Source organism: Moschus berezovskii, chromosome 11, assembly GCF_049115385.1.
Source record: "Moschus berezovskii isolate FMDL1 chromosome 11, NW_MosBer_1.0, whole genome shotgun sequence".
Taxonomy (NCBI): domain Eukaryota; kingdom Metazoa; phylum Chordata; class Mammalia; order Artiodactyla; family Moschidae; genus Moschus; species Moschus berezovskii.
This window is the reverse complement of record NC_142470.1, coordinates 43,862,155-43,878,106: the sequence shown is the minus strand read 5'-3', so window position 1 is coordinate 43,878,106 and position 15,952 is coordinate 43,862,155. Positions and strand designations below refer to the sequence as shown.

Sequence of the window (15,952 nt, the reverse complement as noted above, 5' to 3'; positions counted from 1 at the left end):
TCCAAGTTTTGGACCTCAGCTCACAAAACGGAAGACAGCTGCCGGGCGACCCAGGGCCTATCCCGGTGGCCTCAGGCCAAGCGCCTTGGAGCACGCGAGTGCGCCAAGTGGCGGGGTGTAGGGGCTAAATTAAGAACCCCATTTCACTTACGAGTAAAGCTTTGTCAGATCCCTTCTTGGGAGGGTGACAAGGCTTTTGCATTTGCCTATCCACCCATCTATCCTTTGTCTCAACGTCAAGGCCTGCGCCGGGTCAAGGCTTCATCGCAGGCAACCCCACAGGACTAGAGGAGGGACTTGACGCAGGAGTAAGATGTGGTGGGAGGACCGCCCAGAATCCCCCCACCGCGCGAGGCCCCTCCGCAGGAGGGGCGGGCGGCACCGGAGCGACAGCACCACGGGGCCGGCAGCCCCTCCCCCAACCCCCAGGGCAAGGAACGCGCCGGCGTTCCACGTTCTCCCCGACCCTCTGGCCGCCAGGGCCCAGACCCCGGCCGGCCCGAGAGGCCCCGGCAGGTGCCAACGAGCCCGGGCCGTCCCTCAGGCCGCGGCCCGCCCCGCGGTCGCCGCGAGCCCGCCTCGGTTAGCGGGGCCTCGGAGGCTGTGGGCGCCGGGACTCCGGCTCGCCCCGCGCCCCAGCGGCTTCAGGCGGCGGCCCCGGCGCGGCCGCCCCTCCCCCCGCGCCCGTGGCCTGGAGCCCGGCGCGCAGCGCGCGGCGCGCGGCGGCGCCTCTCGGATGCTGATTGGTCGGAGCTGCAGGGGGCGGGGCGGTGGGTGTGAAGGGGGCGGGCCCAGGCCGCTCTGCACTCGGGTTTTTCTCGGCTTCAGGGAGCTCCCTCATTGCATCATCTTCAGCCAGTGGCCGCAGTGAAAGGCTGGGCGCGGCGCGATCCACTCAGGCCGGGGCTCTAGTTCGGTCTCCCGCGTCTGTCCTGGCCCTTCCCGCACCTGCTCCAGCGCTAAGGCCGGGGGACCCCAGCGGGCCGACTCCGAGAATCCGCTAGGCACAGCTAGGGGACCTCGCCTGTTCCACGGGATCCATTCATTGAGAGCCGAGTCTTTTCCCGGAGCCCGAGTCCCCCGCCTCCTCCAGCTGGAAGCCGCGGACAGCGCCATGGAGAAAAGCAGCGAGACCAACGGCTACCTAGACAGCGCCCAGGAGGGGCCTGCAACGGGGCCTGGCGAGCCCGGGACCACTGCTGGACGCGCGGGGCGCTGCGCCGGCTTCCTGCGGCGCCACGGGCTCGTGCTGCTCACGGTGTCCGGGGTGGTGGCGGGTGCCGGCCTGGGCGCGGCGTTGCGTGGACTCAAGCTGAATCGCACACAGGTCACCTACCTGGCCTTTCCGGGCGAGATGCTGCTCCGCATGCTGCGTATGATCATCCTGCCGCTGGTGGTCTGCAGTCTGGTGTCGGGTGCCGCCTCCCTCGACGCCAGCTCTCTCGGGCGCCTGGGCGGCATCGCCATCGCCTACTTCGGCCTCACCACGCTAGGAGCCTCGGCTCTCGCGGTCGCTTTGGCGTTCATCATCAAACCTGGATCTGGCGCGCAGACCCTTCAGTCCAGCGACCTGGGTCTGGAGGATTCGGGGCCCCCACCGGTCCCCAAAGAGACAGTGGACTCCTTCCTTGACCTGACCAGGTAATGTCCCCGGGACCTCCACCCCACCTCCCTGAGCCTCAGTGGGAGACGCCAGCTCTTTAATGCACTCTAGTTCATATGCCCCCATATTCATTCTTAACTGGCTGCTGGTGGCCTTTAACAGTTTTAAATGTCAAAATAACGCCTACAGACTTTGCGTGTTGACCACACCTGTGCAAACGTCACCCGGGTCGCACCGGACATTTTCAAGAACCAGGGCTCCGTCTTTTAGCAAGACCCATCCTACCATTAGGTTGGAGTGTGCTAGAGAGAGGCAGAGGTCTCCACCTGTAGTTTGCTTATACGCTTTGGCTGCCCTCTGTAGGGAAAAACATTCCAACCACGCCCCTATATTCTCACCTAATTTTCTCCCCCAGTGGTGCAAAGAAGCTTCTGAGAGCATTGGTTAAATTTTGCCTGGTGGGCCATTCTCCCCTGTAATCTATGGCGTCTGTTTCAGCCCTTTGGCTGGGAAGAAGCTGGCAGTTTTTTTGAAGGGTTGTCAGTGGACCCAAGAATAACAAGGCTGGAGTTAGTTGTGCAGGGCACATTGCCCAGAAACATGCCTCTCGGTGGGGCTTGGGACAGGTTGCTCTCCACCTGCATAGTCAGGACCACTGTAGAGTATTGTGAGTTTCAAGGGGCTTTATTTGTGGGAAGAAGTGAATTCTAGAGAGGGAGGAGAAAGAAGCATCTTCAGTTAACTTTGCCTGCTTTTGGGGACTCTAAAGTTGCATTTCATCCCTAGAAATTTAGTGTAGTTTTTGTGGATTCACCAAAGCCTCAGCTTCTTTTGGTTTCTCGGTTAGCCCAGAGTTCACAGATGGGAAAACTGCAACCTGGAGGCATTTACTGATGTGGCCAGGTTCAGTTGAGTGGGGAGAGCTTGGCTGGCTCCCTCTCCAGGTTTTCAATAATTCTGGAATCAGAGCCTTAGACATATGTTTTGTCTTGAGTCACTGAAGCAAAGCTCCTCATTGCTGAGGCTGTGAAAAACAGCAAACACTGGGCAAAGTGACTTGACTTCCTGCTGTTTCCATTTCTCCTTCTGGAAAATGTGATGATTGCCACTTAAGAGAGAGTGTTCATTTAAAGTTGTAACAACAAAAAAAGTCAAAGGCATTTACTTTGGGAAAAAAAAAGCCCCATAACCTCTCTGATAAGGGGGACCAAAAAGTTCTTACCAAAAAGATAGGTGGAGGTGGCCTATTAGAACTTTGATGAGATATGGCCTTTATCTAGTGTCTGGTAGCTTGTTATTTGGAGTCTTTAGAGATTGTTATAGTTTGAGGACTTTTAGGTGGGTACTGAAAAAGTCTACTGAGGTTGAGAGTAGTGGTCCCTTACACTGACCGCTAAGCATCATGGCTTAGCAGTCAGTGTAAGTGCAGACTCTCAGTGGCTCAGGCTGAAAACACAGAAGGGCCAAGTGAGCCTTCATCATGGCTTGTTGAAAGCAGGTAGTGTTTCATGTGCCTTTGACTTATTACCTTCAATGTATCAGTGAGGGAGCACGATTGTGGGCTTAAAGGAGTCTTTTGGCAGGGATCAGTGGCTCAAAGAGTGTAGACATTCTGACGTGTTGGTGGTACCCCATAGGGAGACTGGTAGCACTCTTTTGTCTCCAAGAGAGAGGCAATTTCTAAGAAACAGGGTGTAGGGGGAGAAGTGAGGGGTTACCATATTACCACGAGCCCAAGAAGGGACTTGCTTCCTGATCATAGTTTTCTAGTTTTAGACCTGAGTCTCTTCAACTCCTACTTCTGAAGTGAATGACCTGGCATCATGACTTAGTGGGCAGTATAAGTGTAGACTCTCAGTGACTTGGGCTGAAAACACAGGGAAGAACCAAGACAACCTTTGTCATGGCTTGTTGGAAGTAGGTAGCGTTTCATGATGCTTCCAGTGGCTGACCTTATTTAATCCAGCAGCTCACAGATAAAGGTAGGGTAGGTGGTAGACCCTATTTTACCACTCAGAAAACTGAGACATTAAATGATTTGCTCAAGGCCACAGAGTGATTTATCAAAAGAGGGAGAGAATAAATATGGGTCTGGTTCCCCTCTGGTTCAGGGGTCTATTTCTCCCACTCTTTCCTTCCCTAAATCAGCACACCATAGTAATGAGGCCATGCTTCTGGTCTAGTCCCATCTCAGAAATGTTTGCCCTGTTGCAGATGCTGACCAGGAACCAGGTAGTGTATGACACTCGCTTCTTGTAAGCAGAGGAGTCGAGCCCCTTCAGTGAAGGAAAGCGAGTATGTGGGTTGAATCTGACATTCTCTTTGAGCCCATGTGAGAAGAAACAGAATCTTGAGTCACGTGGAAGTGCTCCCTGAGTCTGGGGACCCTCTGGGTAAATGCTTTAAAATTGCTTCCCTTGGGATTTCCCTGGTCCCCGGTGGTCCATTGGTTAAGACTCCACCTTCCAATGCCGGGGGTGCGAGTTTAATCCCTGGTCAGGGAACTAAGATCCCACATGCTGCAGTGTGTGGCCAAAAGGTAAAAAAAAAAAAAAATTACTTCCTTCAAAGAAACCTCACGGATGCCAATTTCATGTGACTCCAGGCATGTTCCCTGGCAAAGGCAGGGTGCAGTCCTTTCTGCCTTGCAAGCGAGGGATGAAATGAGACTGCAGGCAAACACCTCGGTGATTCTGCAGGCCCGCCCCCTGGTAACTGCCTACAACTTACACACCTGGAAGGACTGGAAAAAGCCTCAGGTGATTTAGTGCAGCTGTGTCCAAGGCTTTGCTCAAGTCCATGATCTTTCTGGATGGTGGAGATGCCCCAAACTCCCACTGGATCTCTCTGCCATGATTTCTAATTTATTTTTTCAAGATGGAACTTCAAGTCAGAAAGAAATGAAATTAATAGATACTGATTGAGCCTTTTAGAAAATTCAGAATGCCATTGCCAAGTGTTGTGATTTCCCAACATAATGAATTAGAAATAACACAGCAGACTGGAGTGTGGGGATGAGGCTAGAGCAGGCCCTTAGAGAGCTGAGAAGGGACAGTGACAGTAGCTGGCAGGTGGGAAAGTTACGGTTTCCTTCTGAGTGCCATGCTTAGGAACCTGGGAGAATGTCAGAACTCATTACTGGATGTGACCCACAGTGACTTAAGCAGGGACCCAATCATTGTGGAATTCTTGGTCTCTAACTGCTTACTGATTGTGGGTCCTAGGACATGTCCGTAAATGTGCCTTGGCTTCCTCGTCTTTATAATGGTGATCATGAGAACACCTGCCTCTTGGGATTGTGATGAGGGTTGAATGGGTTATGTTTGTAAAACTCTAACAATAGGACTGACCCATTAATGCTTGCTCTTGTTATAATGGAGCAAGATTATGAGTGATGATGTTTTTCCGGTTCACATGAGTTAATGGGGATGATTCTCTTTTTATGTGTGTGCTAAGTGGCTCAGTCATGTCTGACTCTGTGCAATCCCATGGACTGTAGCTCTCTAGGCTCCTCTGTCCATAAGATTCTCCAGGCAAAGATACTGAAGTAGGTTGCCATTTCCACCTCCAGGGGATCTTCCCAGCCCTGGGATCAAACCCGTGTCTCTTATGTCTCCTGCATAGGCAGGCACTTTCTTTATACTAGCACCACCTCTGAAGCCCGGCTGTCTTTTCATACTCTGAAATAAAGAGTGGGTGGGAAGAAAAGGATGTTTGGAGAGCTCAGGATGACCTGAAGTTAATGGAGCTTTTTGGGTATATTGAGAACCACGTGGAGCCTGGAGAAAAATCCTGGTGAACAGTGGCTATGTTTTGGACTAACAGAATCAACAAAGTGGAACATATGGGAAATGGAGAAAATCAAAACTAAACACAGAAGAGCCTTCCATTCTGAAATGGGGCAGAAATCCTCACATATCCTCCCCAATATCTGTTTTCTTTTTCCCCTGCATGACATGTGTCTGGTCTCCAAAGTTGACCTCAGGTCTCTTCACCTGTCAATGGAAAGGATTGAGGTAACCTTCCCTTGAGTGCTAATATTTGTGGTTTTCAAATGGGAAACCAGACACTGATGTGCCAAGGAGGCAAGGGTCTAAGGCACCGTCTGCACTGGCAGCCTGGAGAATGGCCCTGGGCCATTGTCTTGCAGAAGTGCACCCATGGCTGCTGTGTGCCTGGTAAAGACAACTGAGATTTTGCCTGTTGCCCAGTTTTCTAGGCTCTATTGCTTTTCTTGAGCTCATTTCCTCAACAGTGGACAGTGCTAGGAGCCTTTCCCTGCTGGAAGGAGGCTCTAGGTCCTTAGTTTTTTCCCCAAGAACTGGGTGACTATGAGGCCTCTCAGCCTGCAAAGAACGCATTTCTTCAGTAGATGTGAAGAAAACTGTCAGCGACTAAGATCTGATATGAGTCCCTAGATCATAGTCAAGGGAGTGAATGATGAATCTTTTATTTAAATGTTGACCATAGCAGGTTATCTGACCTACGTCTCGCCCTTCTGTAGGCTAGATGACGACTCCTAGCAAATTGAACGTGGATCCAAATTAATGGAGGTTTCTCAGCCTACCTAGTCACTGAAACTGGCAGCTTGTAATTTAAAACTAATTTCTTTAGCTTGACACCAGGCCTAAAGAACATAAACCCAGAGAGACAGTGTGGATAGTGATGAAGTACAGATACTGAGGTCAGCTACCCAAGTTTGAATACAGCTTTTCCACCACGGGCTTTCCCAGTGGCTCAGATGGTAAATAATCCGCCTGCAATGTGGGAGACCTGGGTTCAATCCCTGGGTTGGGAAGATCCCCTGGAGAAAAGCATGGCAACCCACTCCAGTATTCTTGCTGGAGAATCCCATGGACAGAGGAGTGGGCTACAGTCAGGGGGTCTCAAAGAGTCAGACATGACTGAGCAACTGATACTTTCACTTCACTTTCACTACCACTTACTAGCTGTATGGACTGTCATTAAGCCTGTTTGTACCTCAGTTTCCTTATCTGTAGAATGGGGCTAATAATAGTGTAGCTACTACCCAGACTTGTTACAGGGATTGAAAGAGTTAGTATATGAGTATCTCTCTAATATTCTAGCATGTGTTAGCCTCTAGGGGACAGCTGAAGGCTACTTGATACAGAGAATGAGTGGTCCTCTTAGCCTTGCTTCCTCCAACACCCCCCACCCCAGGGGCCCAGCATTAGGCTTTCCAGCAGGAATCTAAAACTGAATGTGGGCCTCAAAAAGGATAGGTTACTCCCCCACCCCCTACTGTCTCCATAGTGTGGGCCCATCACCCCCAGCTTTCCCTCTGCTTCTGACCTTGTTGGGGGTACCAAGATCTGAAGGTACACACCCCTGTTAGCTAACTCTGTAACAATGAACACTACGGATGATAAATATTTATCAGGTGTACATACAGTGTCATATCCTGTTCTGAAGAGTCTTTGAAATGTTCATAAGTTCGCTAACGACTGTTTGAAGTTAAATGAAAGGAAATGCTGTTGGAACAAAAAATATATACCTAAGCAAAAGTAAATTGCTTTACATTCTTCTCATATGGAACAGGGAAATACATACCATCCTTGACAATAGGATCAGAAGAACAAACAGGACCAGATGTATAAAGAAGGAACATTTGTGAAGTTTTTATGGTGTGAGCTGCACGAGTGTGTTCAGTACCACTCACAGTAGTTCTGCTTTTGCCAGGTTGGCCTTGGCTTATACCAGTTTTTCTGTTTGCTTTAAACTATGTGTCCAAATGTTCCTAAAGCACTGGCAAGACTTGTCCATTCATTCTCTCCCAGTTTGATCTGACTCGGGTCTCTGGATGTAGTAATACAGTCTTGACACTTTTGCAGATGTTTTTGACTTAGACGCACTATGAGAAATACATTTTAGATGATAGCATGCACATATAGACACCCCCACCTCCACATAGACAACCTGAAACACAAGTTCCACAAAACCACATTTTAAGTGCTGATGCACGCTGCTCTTTTATATTCTGTCTAATGCATTACATCTTTTATAGGGTGCTCCTTAGAGCTGGGAAATACAGCTGGTATTATGTAATTCCAGAACATTTCTCAGAATCAAATAACAGAAAAAAGGACATATTTGAGAATTTGAATCAAATGAAGAGCCCAGTGTTTAAGAAGCATACTAGTACCCAGATGAAAGTGAAAGAGGAGAGTGAGAAAGTTGGCTTGAAGCTCAACATTCAGAAAACTAAGATCATGGCATCTGGTCCCATCACTTCATGGGAAATAGATGGGGAAACAGCGGAAACAGTGTCAGATTTTATTTTTGGGGGCTCCAAAATCACCGCAGATGCTGACTGCAGCCAGGAAATTAAAAGATGCTTACTCCTTGGAAGGAAAGTTATGACCAACCTAGATAGCACATTAAAAAGCAGAGACATTACTTTGCCAAGGCTAGTCAAGGCTATGGTTTTTCCAGTGGTCATGTATGGTGTGAAAGTTGGACTGTGAAGAAAGCTGCTCGCCGAAGAATTGATGCTTTTGAACCGTGGTGCTGGAGAAGACTCTTGAGAGTCCCTTGGACTGCAAGGAGATCCAACCAGTCCATTCTAAAGGAGATCAATCCTGGGTGTTCATTGGAAGGACTGATGCTAAAGCTGAAACTCCAATACTTTGGCCACCTCTTGCGAAAGAGTTGACTCACTGGAAAAGACTGATGCTGGGAGGGATTGGGGGCAGGAGGAGAAGGGGATGACAGAGAATGAGATGGCTGGATGGCATCGCCGACTCAATGGACGTAAGTTTGAGTGAACTCTGGGAGTTGGTGATGGACAGGGAGGCCTGGCGTGCTGTGATTCATGGGGTTGCAAAGAGTCGGACACGACTGAGCGACTGAACTGAACTGAACTGAACTGAGTACCCAGTGAAATTGAGTGCTCTGCAGAGGTAAGCCTGAGGAGCATTTGATCCTTCTGGTTTCCAGATGGTGGATCTTACAACTTCAAATCTTTCCTGGAGTTGTGAGGTCCACAACTCACCAGCCACAAGTAACTATTTAAAGTTAACTAGTTTAAATGTAAATAAAATAAGAAATTCAACTCTAAGTAGCACTCGCCATTGTTCAAGTGCTCAGTAGCCACACAACTAGCATATTGGACAGCATAAATATAGAAAGTCCTGTTGGACGGTGCTGGTCTGTATGGAATGTGAATGGGAGATACAGTGAATTCCTATCTCTGGACACTAAATGAAGGGTTAAATTGATCACTCTAAGATCCTGTTCCTCATTTTGAAAGCACCCAAGGTTACTCTGTCAATGTGAGGAGCTGGAAAAAGTGCCTGGAGACAGAGCTCTGGGGGGAAAAACTGATTGTGTGATGGAGCAGCCAATCCCTCAATACAAGAGAGCTCAGCAGCAAGAAAAAGCCCGAGTTCACTGCAGCATCTGTGTCTAAAAGCCAGTGAAAGAGGGGAAAGAAGAGTGCAGAGAGAACAAAATCAAAGAACTGACACACTTGATTGTAAGACTTATTACAGAGAAAGCTACAGTGATCAAGACAGTGTGGTATTAGCAAAAGAACAGACAAATACATCAGTGAAACAGGGTAGAGAGCCCAGAAATCAACCCACCCAAATATGATCAACTGGTCTTTGACAAAAGAATAAAGGCAGTAGAATGGCACAAGAATCATCTTTTCAGCAAATAGTGTTGGAACACCTGGACATCCACATGCAAAAAAAGTGAATCTAAACACAGCCCTTGTGCCATTCACAAAAATCAGCTTAGAATGGATCACATATCTAAATGTAAAATGCATAACTATAAAACTCCTGGAAGATAACATAAGATGACCTCTGATATGGCAGTGACTTTTTAGATACAACACCAAAGGCAGGATCTATGAAGAGTAGAGAAAAATGTTTTGTCTTACTGCTGTGGCCAGCACAGCAGGTAGGGATCGAAAGTGGTCGACGCACAGTTTGGGAAAAAGAAACTAGAGACAGGATTAAAGTTTTAAAGATGGGACCGGGGGACTCAAGACCTCTTGGGTCAAGAGCCCTGTTCCTTGGAGCCACATCACTTTTATTTAGTGTCTTGGCAAGCAGAAAGTATCTGTTGTGTTACAATGAAGTCAGCCTCCTGTGTCCCCGGTCACATCTCCCATTTTATTGATTACTTTAAACTATGTTTGTTATTTTCTTGTAGAAGGGCTATCACCTAGCTAGAGGTATAGACCCTCATAGGCCTTGGGAAAACATCTTAGTGTGTGCACAAGCAGTGTTCTGAACTTGCACTGACCCGGCATTCCAAAGTCTACACTATGTTTTTCCTTAGCTTAGCTGGGCATGATAATCCCAACTGATCAACCCAATGTACTTTTATTTGGGTTATGCTGTATTGCTGTATTTTGCTTTTATTCTTTTCCCATGGTGATTTTCTCATTTAGCCAGAGCAACAGGTGGCTGACTGTTAACCCCTGCATCTTACTCCTGCAGCCTCACACCCTTGCCCCTTGGAGGGCAGGTGGGGGAGGGGGTGCTCCTGCTCCTGGCCTGTGGCAACGAGGGGAACTAAAGGAGAATAATTCAGTGGGTTCAACTCATCCCCCCAGGCGTTTCCTCCCAAGGGATTAACATTTGAGAGCTGAGTTGTGTAATCTAAAAAGTTCAGTCATCCAATTGAATGTGCGTATGTTTTTTGGCTGTCAGACCTCCTTTGCAGTTAGCACTGTATCTTTTGTCCTAACTTTTTAAGGAATTTTGAGATATGATTTACATACAAAAGATGCACCCATTTCAGGGATGCAGTTCAATGAGTTTTGACAGATAGATAAACTGCTTAATCACTACCATAATCCAAACAGTGAGCATTTTTGTCTCCCATGATCCTTCTCAGCAGTTCCCACACTTCATCCCTGGCCCCGGGCAGCTTTGGATAGAAAGTTTTGCTTTCTATCACTATGGATTAGTTTTGCTTTTTCTGGAGTTTCATGGCAATGGAATCACTCAGTATGTACTTTTCTTTGTCTGGCTTCTTTTGCTTAGCACAGTGTTGTTGAGATTCTCCATGTTATGTATATTAGAGATTGATTCCTTTTTATTTTCAAGTAGAATTCCTTTGTATGGATTTATTGTAATGCTGTTTGTCCATTCATCAGTAAATGGACATTTCCATTTCGAGCAATTATGAATAATGCTGTTATTCATATAGCTCATATCTAGTAGAAATGCTGGGTCATATGGTAAGTGTATGTTTAACTTTATAAGAAACTGCCAGAACACATCATGTTCTTCTTAGGAATTTGATTCTTTTGGCTGGAGTTGCCGTTTTGACTCTAGTATTGAATGTACCCCTCTATTCCCATTGGATTTTGGAGACTGAAAACAGATTTGTCTAGAAGTTGTGGGTTAGGATCCATTCTGGGTTAGGCAGTATTGGGTTTGCTTTTGCTAAAGACACCAGGCTGGCCAGATATTAGGGTTTGAACAAGTGGTCTGTGACCCTTGGAAGAGAGTGTGTTTCAAGGTTATGGGAGAGGCTGTGCTTGCCCCAAGTGAGGAAACAGCTCATTTCTGAAGGATGTGAAGTATTGTGGGGGAAATCATCCCCCATGGAGAAGATAGAGGGCTTCTAGCCCAGCTCTCTCCTTAACTTCTCTGTCCTTTTAGGGAGAGAAGCAGATGGCCAGCTCAGTCTGGAATTACTGTGGTGGATGTAGAATGGACGAAACCTTGGCTCAGGGCCTGATTTTGCTTCTAACTAGTATAGCAAATGGAAATGAGATACCAAACAAGACTGAGAAAGGTGCTTTGTAATGGAAATCGTAGGCAAAAGTAAGTTCTATTCATCTCTACATTAACAAATAACCAGTACCAATGCCTAGTCTGTTCCTGCCTTCCTTTTAAAATAAATAATGCTTGTAATAGGAATCAAATTTCAGGTCACCATTTTGCAATGGTTAATTCAACAGATCACGTTTTGTCTGTTTAAATACAGTCATGCACTTTCGGGTATTCTTTAAGTATGTTGAAAGCAATTCAGGTTTCATAGACGAGCAAGTGAGGGAATGATGAGTTGCCGTCTCTAGCTGTTGGCTGTCTTTTGGAAGCCTGAGTGTTCTAACAAAGTCATTTTTGTGTCTCGTTAACCCTGTTGGTGGGTGTATTATCTCTTGTATAACAAGTTACCACCATTTAACAGCTTAAAGTCACACATTTATTATCCTATAGAATCTGTAGTGTCAGGAATACTAGCATGGCTTAGCTGGGTTTTCTGCTTCAGAGTCTCTTAGAAGGCTGCAATCAAAGTATCAGCCACAGCTGGAGTTTCACCTGAAGGCTTAACTGAGGAAGCATTCCCCTCTTGAGGACGCATGGTTGTTGGCAGAATTCAGTTCCTTGAGGTTCACACTGGGAGCCTCTGTTCCTAGCTAACTATTGGCCAGAGACCGTCCTCTGTGTCTTGTCATATGAGTCTTTCTAACATGGCGGCTTGTTTCATCAATATGCAATCCCAAAAAGCAATAAAGAGTGTCTTCTAGCAAGATAGAATCCACAAGTTTATATAACCATATCACAAGAGTGATATCCCATTACCCTTACTGTATTTTGTTTGTGCTCGTGTTCATGCTAAGTAACTTCATTCATGTCCGACTCTTTGCAACCCTTGGACTGTAGCCCACCAGATTCATCTGTCCATGGGATTCTCCAGGCAAGAATACTGGAGAGGGTTGCTATGCCCTCCTCCAGGGGATCTTCCCAACACAGGGATTGAACCCACAACTCTTGTGTTTCCTGCATTTGCAGGCCAGTTCTTTACTACTAGTGCCATTCTATTGACTAGAAGCAAGTCATAGCCCCCACCCCCACACTCCACCATGACACACACTCAAGGGGAGGGTATTACACAAAGATGTGACTACCAGGAGGCCTCTGCTTGCCAAGCTGGGCTGCAGTCAGACCTGCTGACCTCTGAAACTGAATACATGCAAATAGTTGCCTAGAGATTCTAACACTGTGAATAACTTATCCACAGAAGTAAGAATTAATGGATGTTTGGCACAGATTGTAAAGGATAAGCTTTTATTCTCCAGACTTACTATAGGAACTCAGTAGAAAAATGGATTGTCAGTGGGATTTTCATATATCACAACTCAGTTCTCAGTTCAGTTGCCCAGTCATGTCCGACTCTTTGTGACCCCATGAGCCGCAGCACGCCAGGCCTCCCTGTCCATCACCAACTCCCGGAGTCCACACAAACCTATGTCCATTGAGTCAGTGATACCATCCAACCATTTCATCCTCTGTCATCCCCTTCTCCTCCTGCCCTCAATCTTTCCCGGCATCAGGGTCTTTTCAAATGAGTCAGCTCTTCGCATCAGGTGTCCAAAGTATTGGAGTTTCAGCTTCAACATCAGTCTAGCATCTGTACAAAATCTGACCCAAAGGAGGCTCAATAAAAACTATTTGCCTGCCAAGGTTTTGGTTTCAAAATCTAGTGTAACTGGATCAGCTCTGTTGCTCTCCTTTTATAACAAAATTCTATAATTTCCTTCATCCTGAAATGAAATCCCTAAATAGAATTTACCCTACACATAATCTTAAGCATCATTATGACTTAACTGTAATATAAAAAACATACCAGATTGGTGGTTGCCAGAGGTGATGGTGGAGGGTGGGATAAATAGGTAGAAGGGATTATTACATATTTTTAAAAATAGAAATAAAAAAAGTATACTGTGAAGTTTTTAAAAGTTAAATACTGAAGGAGAGTAATTCATAGTAAAAATAATGTATTTCAAGATGTGAATGCTCTAAAACAAAATGGTTAGGTGCTTGCTTCGGAGTTTAGAGTCACCATTAATGAGAGAACTTTAAATTCAGACTGATACTCAGTTACTAGCATGTGTGATTAAGGGCCCAGATCCTACAATTTTTCATTAGTGATTTCCCAGAAAGTGTATGATTCTTGAAAATATTCTGAATAAAGCAAAACAAAAAATTTATCCCACATTTTATACAGGAGTTTCAGTCCTAGAAAATTCAGTGTATATTCAAACTGCACAAAAAAATACCTTGCTTTGAAGTTTTTAAGTTCAAATAATTTATAAATAAGATTTTCCTCTACAGTTTTGTGTCATACAGGACATTGGGAAGTATGAGGGCCTTGAAATTATTTATTACGCAGGACTGTGCCACACTCAGCAGAACAAATAGCTGGCACCTGGCACTTCTGCCCGAACATACTCCCCCAGTTCCAGGAATGTCCCCCACCCCCAGTTATCGTAACAACAAAGCCTTCCCTTGGATTTCACAAGTTGGCAGCGCCACTTCCCACTGAAAACCACTGCCCTAGGGCCTAGCCACTAGGGGAAAGGAAAGTGATGCAGTTACTCTGGTTTGCTTGGACACAGCTAAATATCAAGGGTACCACGAGGCAGATGAGGATAGAGGTCAGCGCTTCAAAGTCTCTATTGGGCCCCTTCAGCCAGGGCACGGCTGAGTGCTTGGATCAAGCAGAAGATGGCAATACCTGCAGGATGTGGGGAGAGAGGGAACCCTGTGTGTTAGGCTGTCAGGTGTGGGCATCTTAAAGTGAACATGTGGAATGACAAATTTTAAGGATACTGACAGAGTGCTCTCTTTTCCAACAGAAACCTGTTTCCTTCAAATCTTGTGGTTGCAACTTTCCAGACGGTAAGCTTGATGCTTTGCTAAAAATAGGAAACTTTAGGTGTTATTTGTTCATAGCATATAAATTACTGCTATAGAGTTAGGTAAGGTGGAACAAGGAGGATTGTGTACACTTAGTATCATTGGCCTAAATTTTTATAGATGGGCCCCTGGAGTGAAAACAAACAAAACAACAAGAAACCAAAAAATTGTCCAAAATATCCCATTAGTTCCAGCATCTTTTCGCATCACCTGGTACCCTCAAATCACGTTTTATGGAGCTCTTACATATTTTATAATTTTCAGTTCAGTTCAGTCGCTCAGTCATGTCCGACTCTTTGCTACCCCATGAATCACAGCACGCCAGGCCTCCCTGTCCATCACCAACTCCCAGAGTTCACTCAAACTCATGTCCACAGAGTCGGTGATGCCATCCAGCCATCACCTCATCATCATTCTCTGTCGTCCCCTTCTTCTCCCGCCCCCAATCCTTCCCAGCATCAGAGTCTTTTCCAGTGAGTCAACTCGTCGCATAAGATGGTCAAAGTATTGGAGTTTCAGCTTTAGTTATAATTTTAATTTTTTTTAAATCTTTTTAAGTTTTTTGACCACATTGCACAGCCTGTGGGATCTTAGTTCCCAGACCAGGGATTGAACCTGGGCCATGGCAGTGGAAGTGCTAAATCCTAACCACTAGACTGCCAGGGGAATTCCCTAGAATTTTTTTTAAAAATGCATTTTTATCTTTTTTTTTTTTCTGATTATAATATATGCTCTTTCCAAAAAAAATTAAAGTACAGAAGACTAGAAGGAAATAAAAATCACCCATAGTGACTACCTAGAGCTACCCATTAACATCTTGTTCTCCATCTCTCTGGTATGTTTTTTCTATACATGTGTGTGTGCGGCTGCACACAGGCACACAGGATTTTAAAATAATACTACATACATTGTTATTCTGTATACACATATTATTCAGTAACCAGCTCTTACTGTGAACATTTTCTCATGTCGGTAAACATCCTTCTGCATAAGTTACTGGCTGTGGTATGAACATGTCATAATTTTATTCAGTCAGTCCCATGTGGATGGCTGTTTCTAGTTTTCCCCTAACTTTAGCCATCCTGAATGTAATGTTCCTACAGCCAAACTTTACACAGAGAAGGAATATAAAGGTCTCGATTAGATGGACTAAACTGATTGCCTTTTTCACGCACTGTCTTTTCAGTTTCCACTCAGTCCTGCTCTTTTAAAAAACAAACCAAAAAACCCTGGGTAAAAATACAACTGTGGCTTGTATGTATAATGTGAGATAGACATAACAGAAAAATGAAAAGTGTCGTGGCTTTCACTGCCTGCCATAGAAGGTGTGGGGTGGCTTTTGTATCCCCTGCCACCCTTAATCACAGGACAGCTGATCATCTCTGCCTGTCTGAAAGCTTGATAAGTCAAAGCTGAGAGAGACCAGAGCTCTTTAAAGGCAGGTTTAAAGCAGGGGCCTCTGGGTCTGAACTGCCTCACGGGCCCCTTTTTAACAGTTTAAAAGTCTCGTGTCCTTAGAAGGGTGAGGAAGGGTGTCATGTAACAGAGTCCCTAAACATTAGTGCACACTGCTGCAGGGAGACACCTGTGTGTGTCAGGCAGCAGTGTGTGAAGTCAACCACAGGACCAGAGTTGGAAAGGCATTTCCCCTCTGATGAGT

At 46.1% G+C, this 15,952-nt stretch overlaps 1 protein-coding gene across 1 annotated transcript in view; it reads left to right on the top strand.

The window, feature by feature from the left end:
* Positions 1-816: 816 nt before the first annotated feature.
* Positions 817-15,952, top strand: part of SLC1A4 (solute carrier family 1 member 4) — a 32,478-nt gene continuing 17,342 nt past the window's right edge. Inside the window, exons 1-2 of the mRNA XM_055400264.2 lie at positions 817-1,641; positions 14,232-14,274. Of these exons, the coding sequence (XP_055256239.2) occupies positions 1,115-1,641; positions 14,232-14,274 (570 nt within the window). The 5' untranslated portion in view covers positions 817-1,114. The remainder of the gene's footprint in view (positions 1,642-14,231; positions 14,275-15,952) is intronic.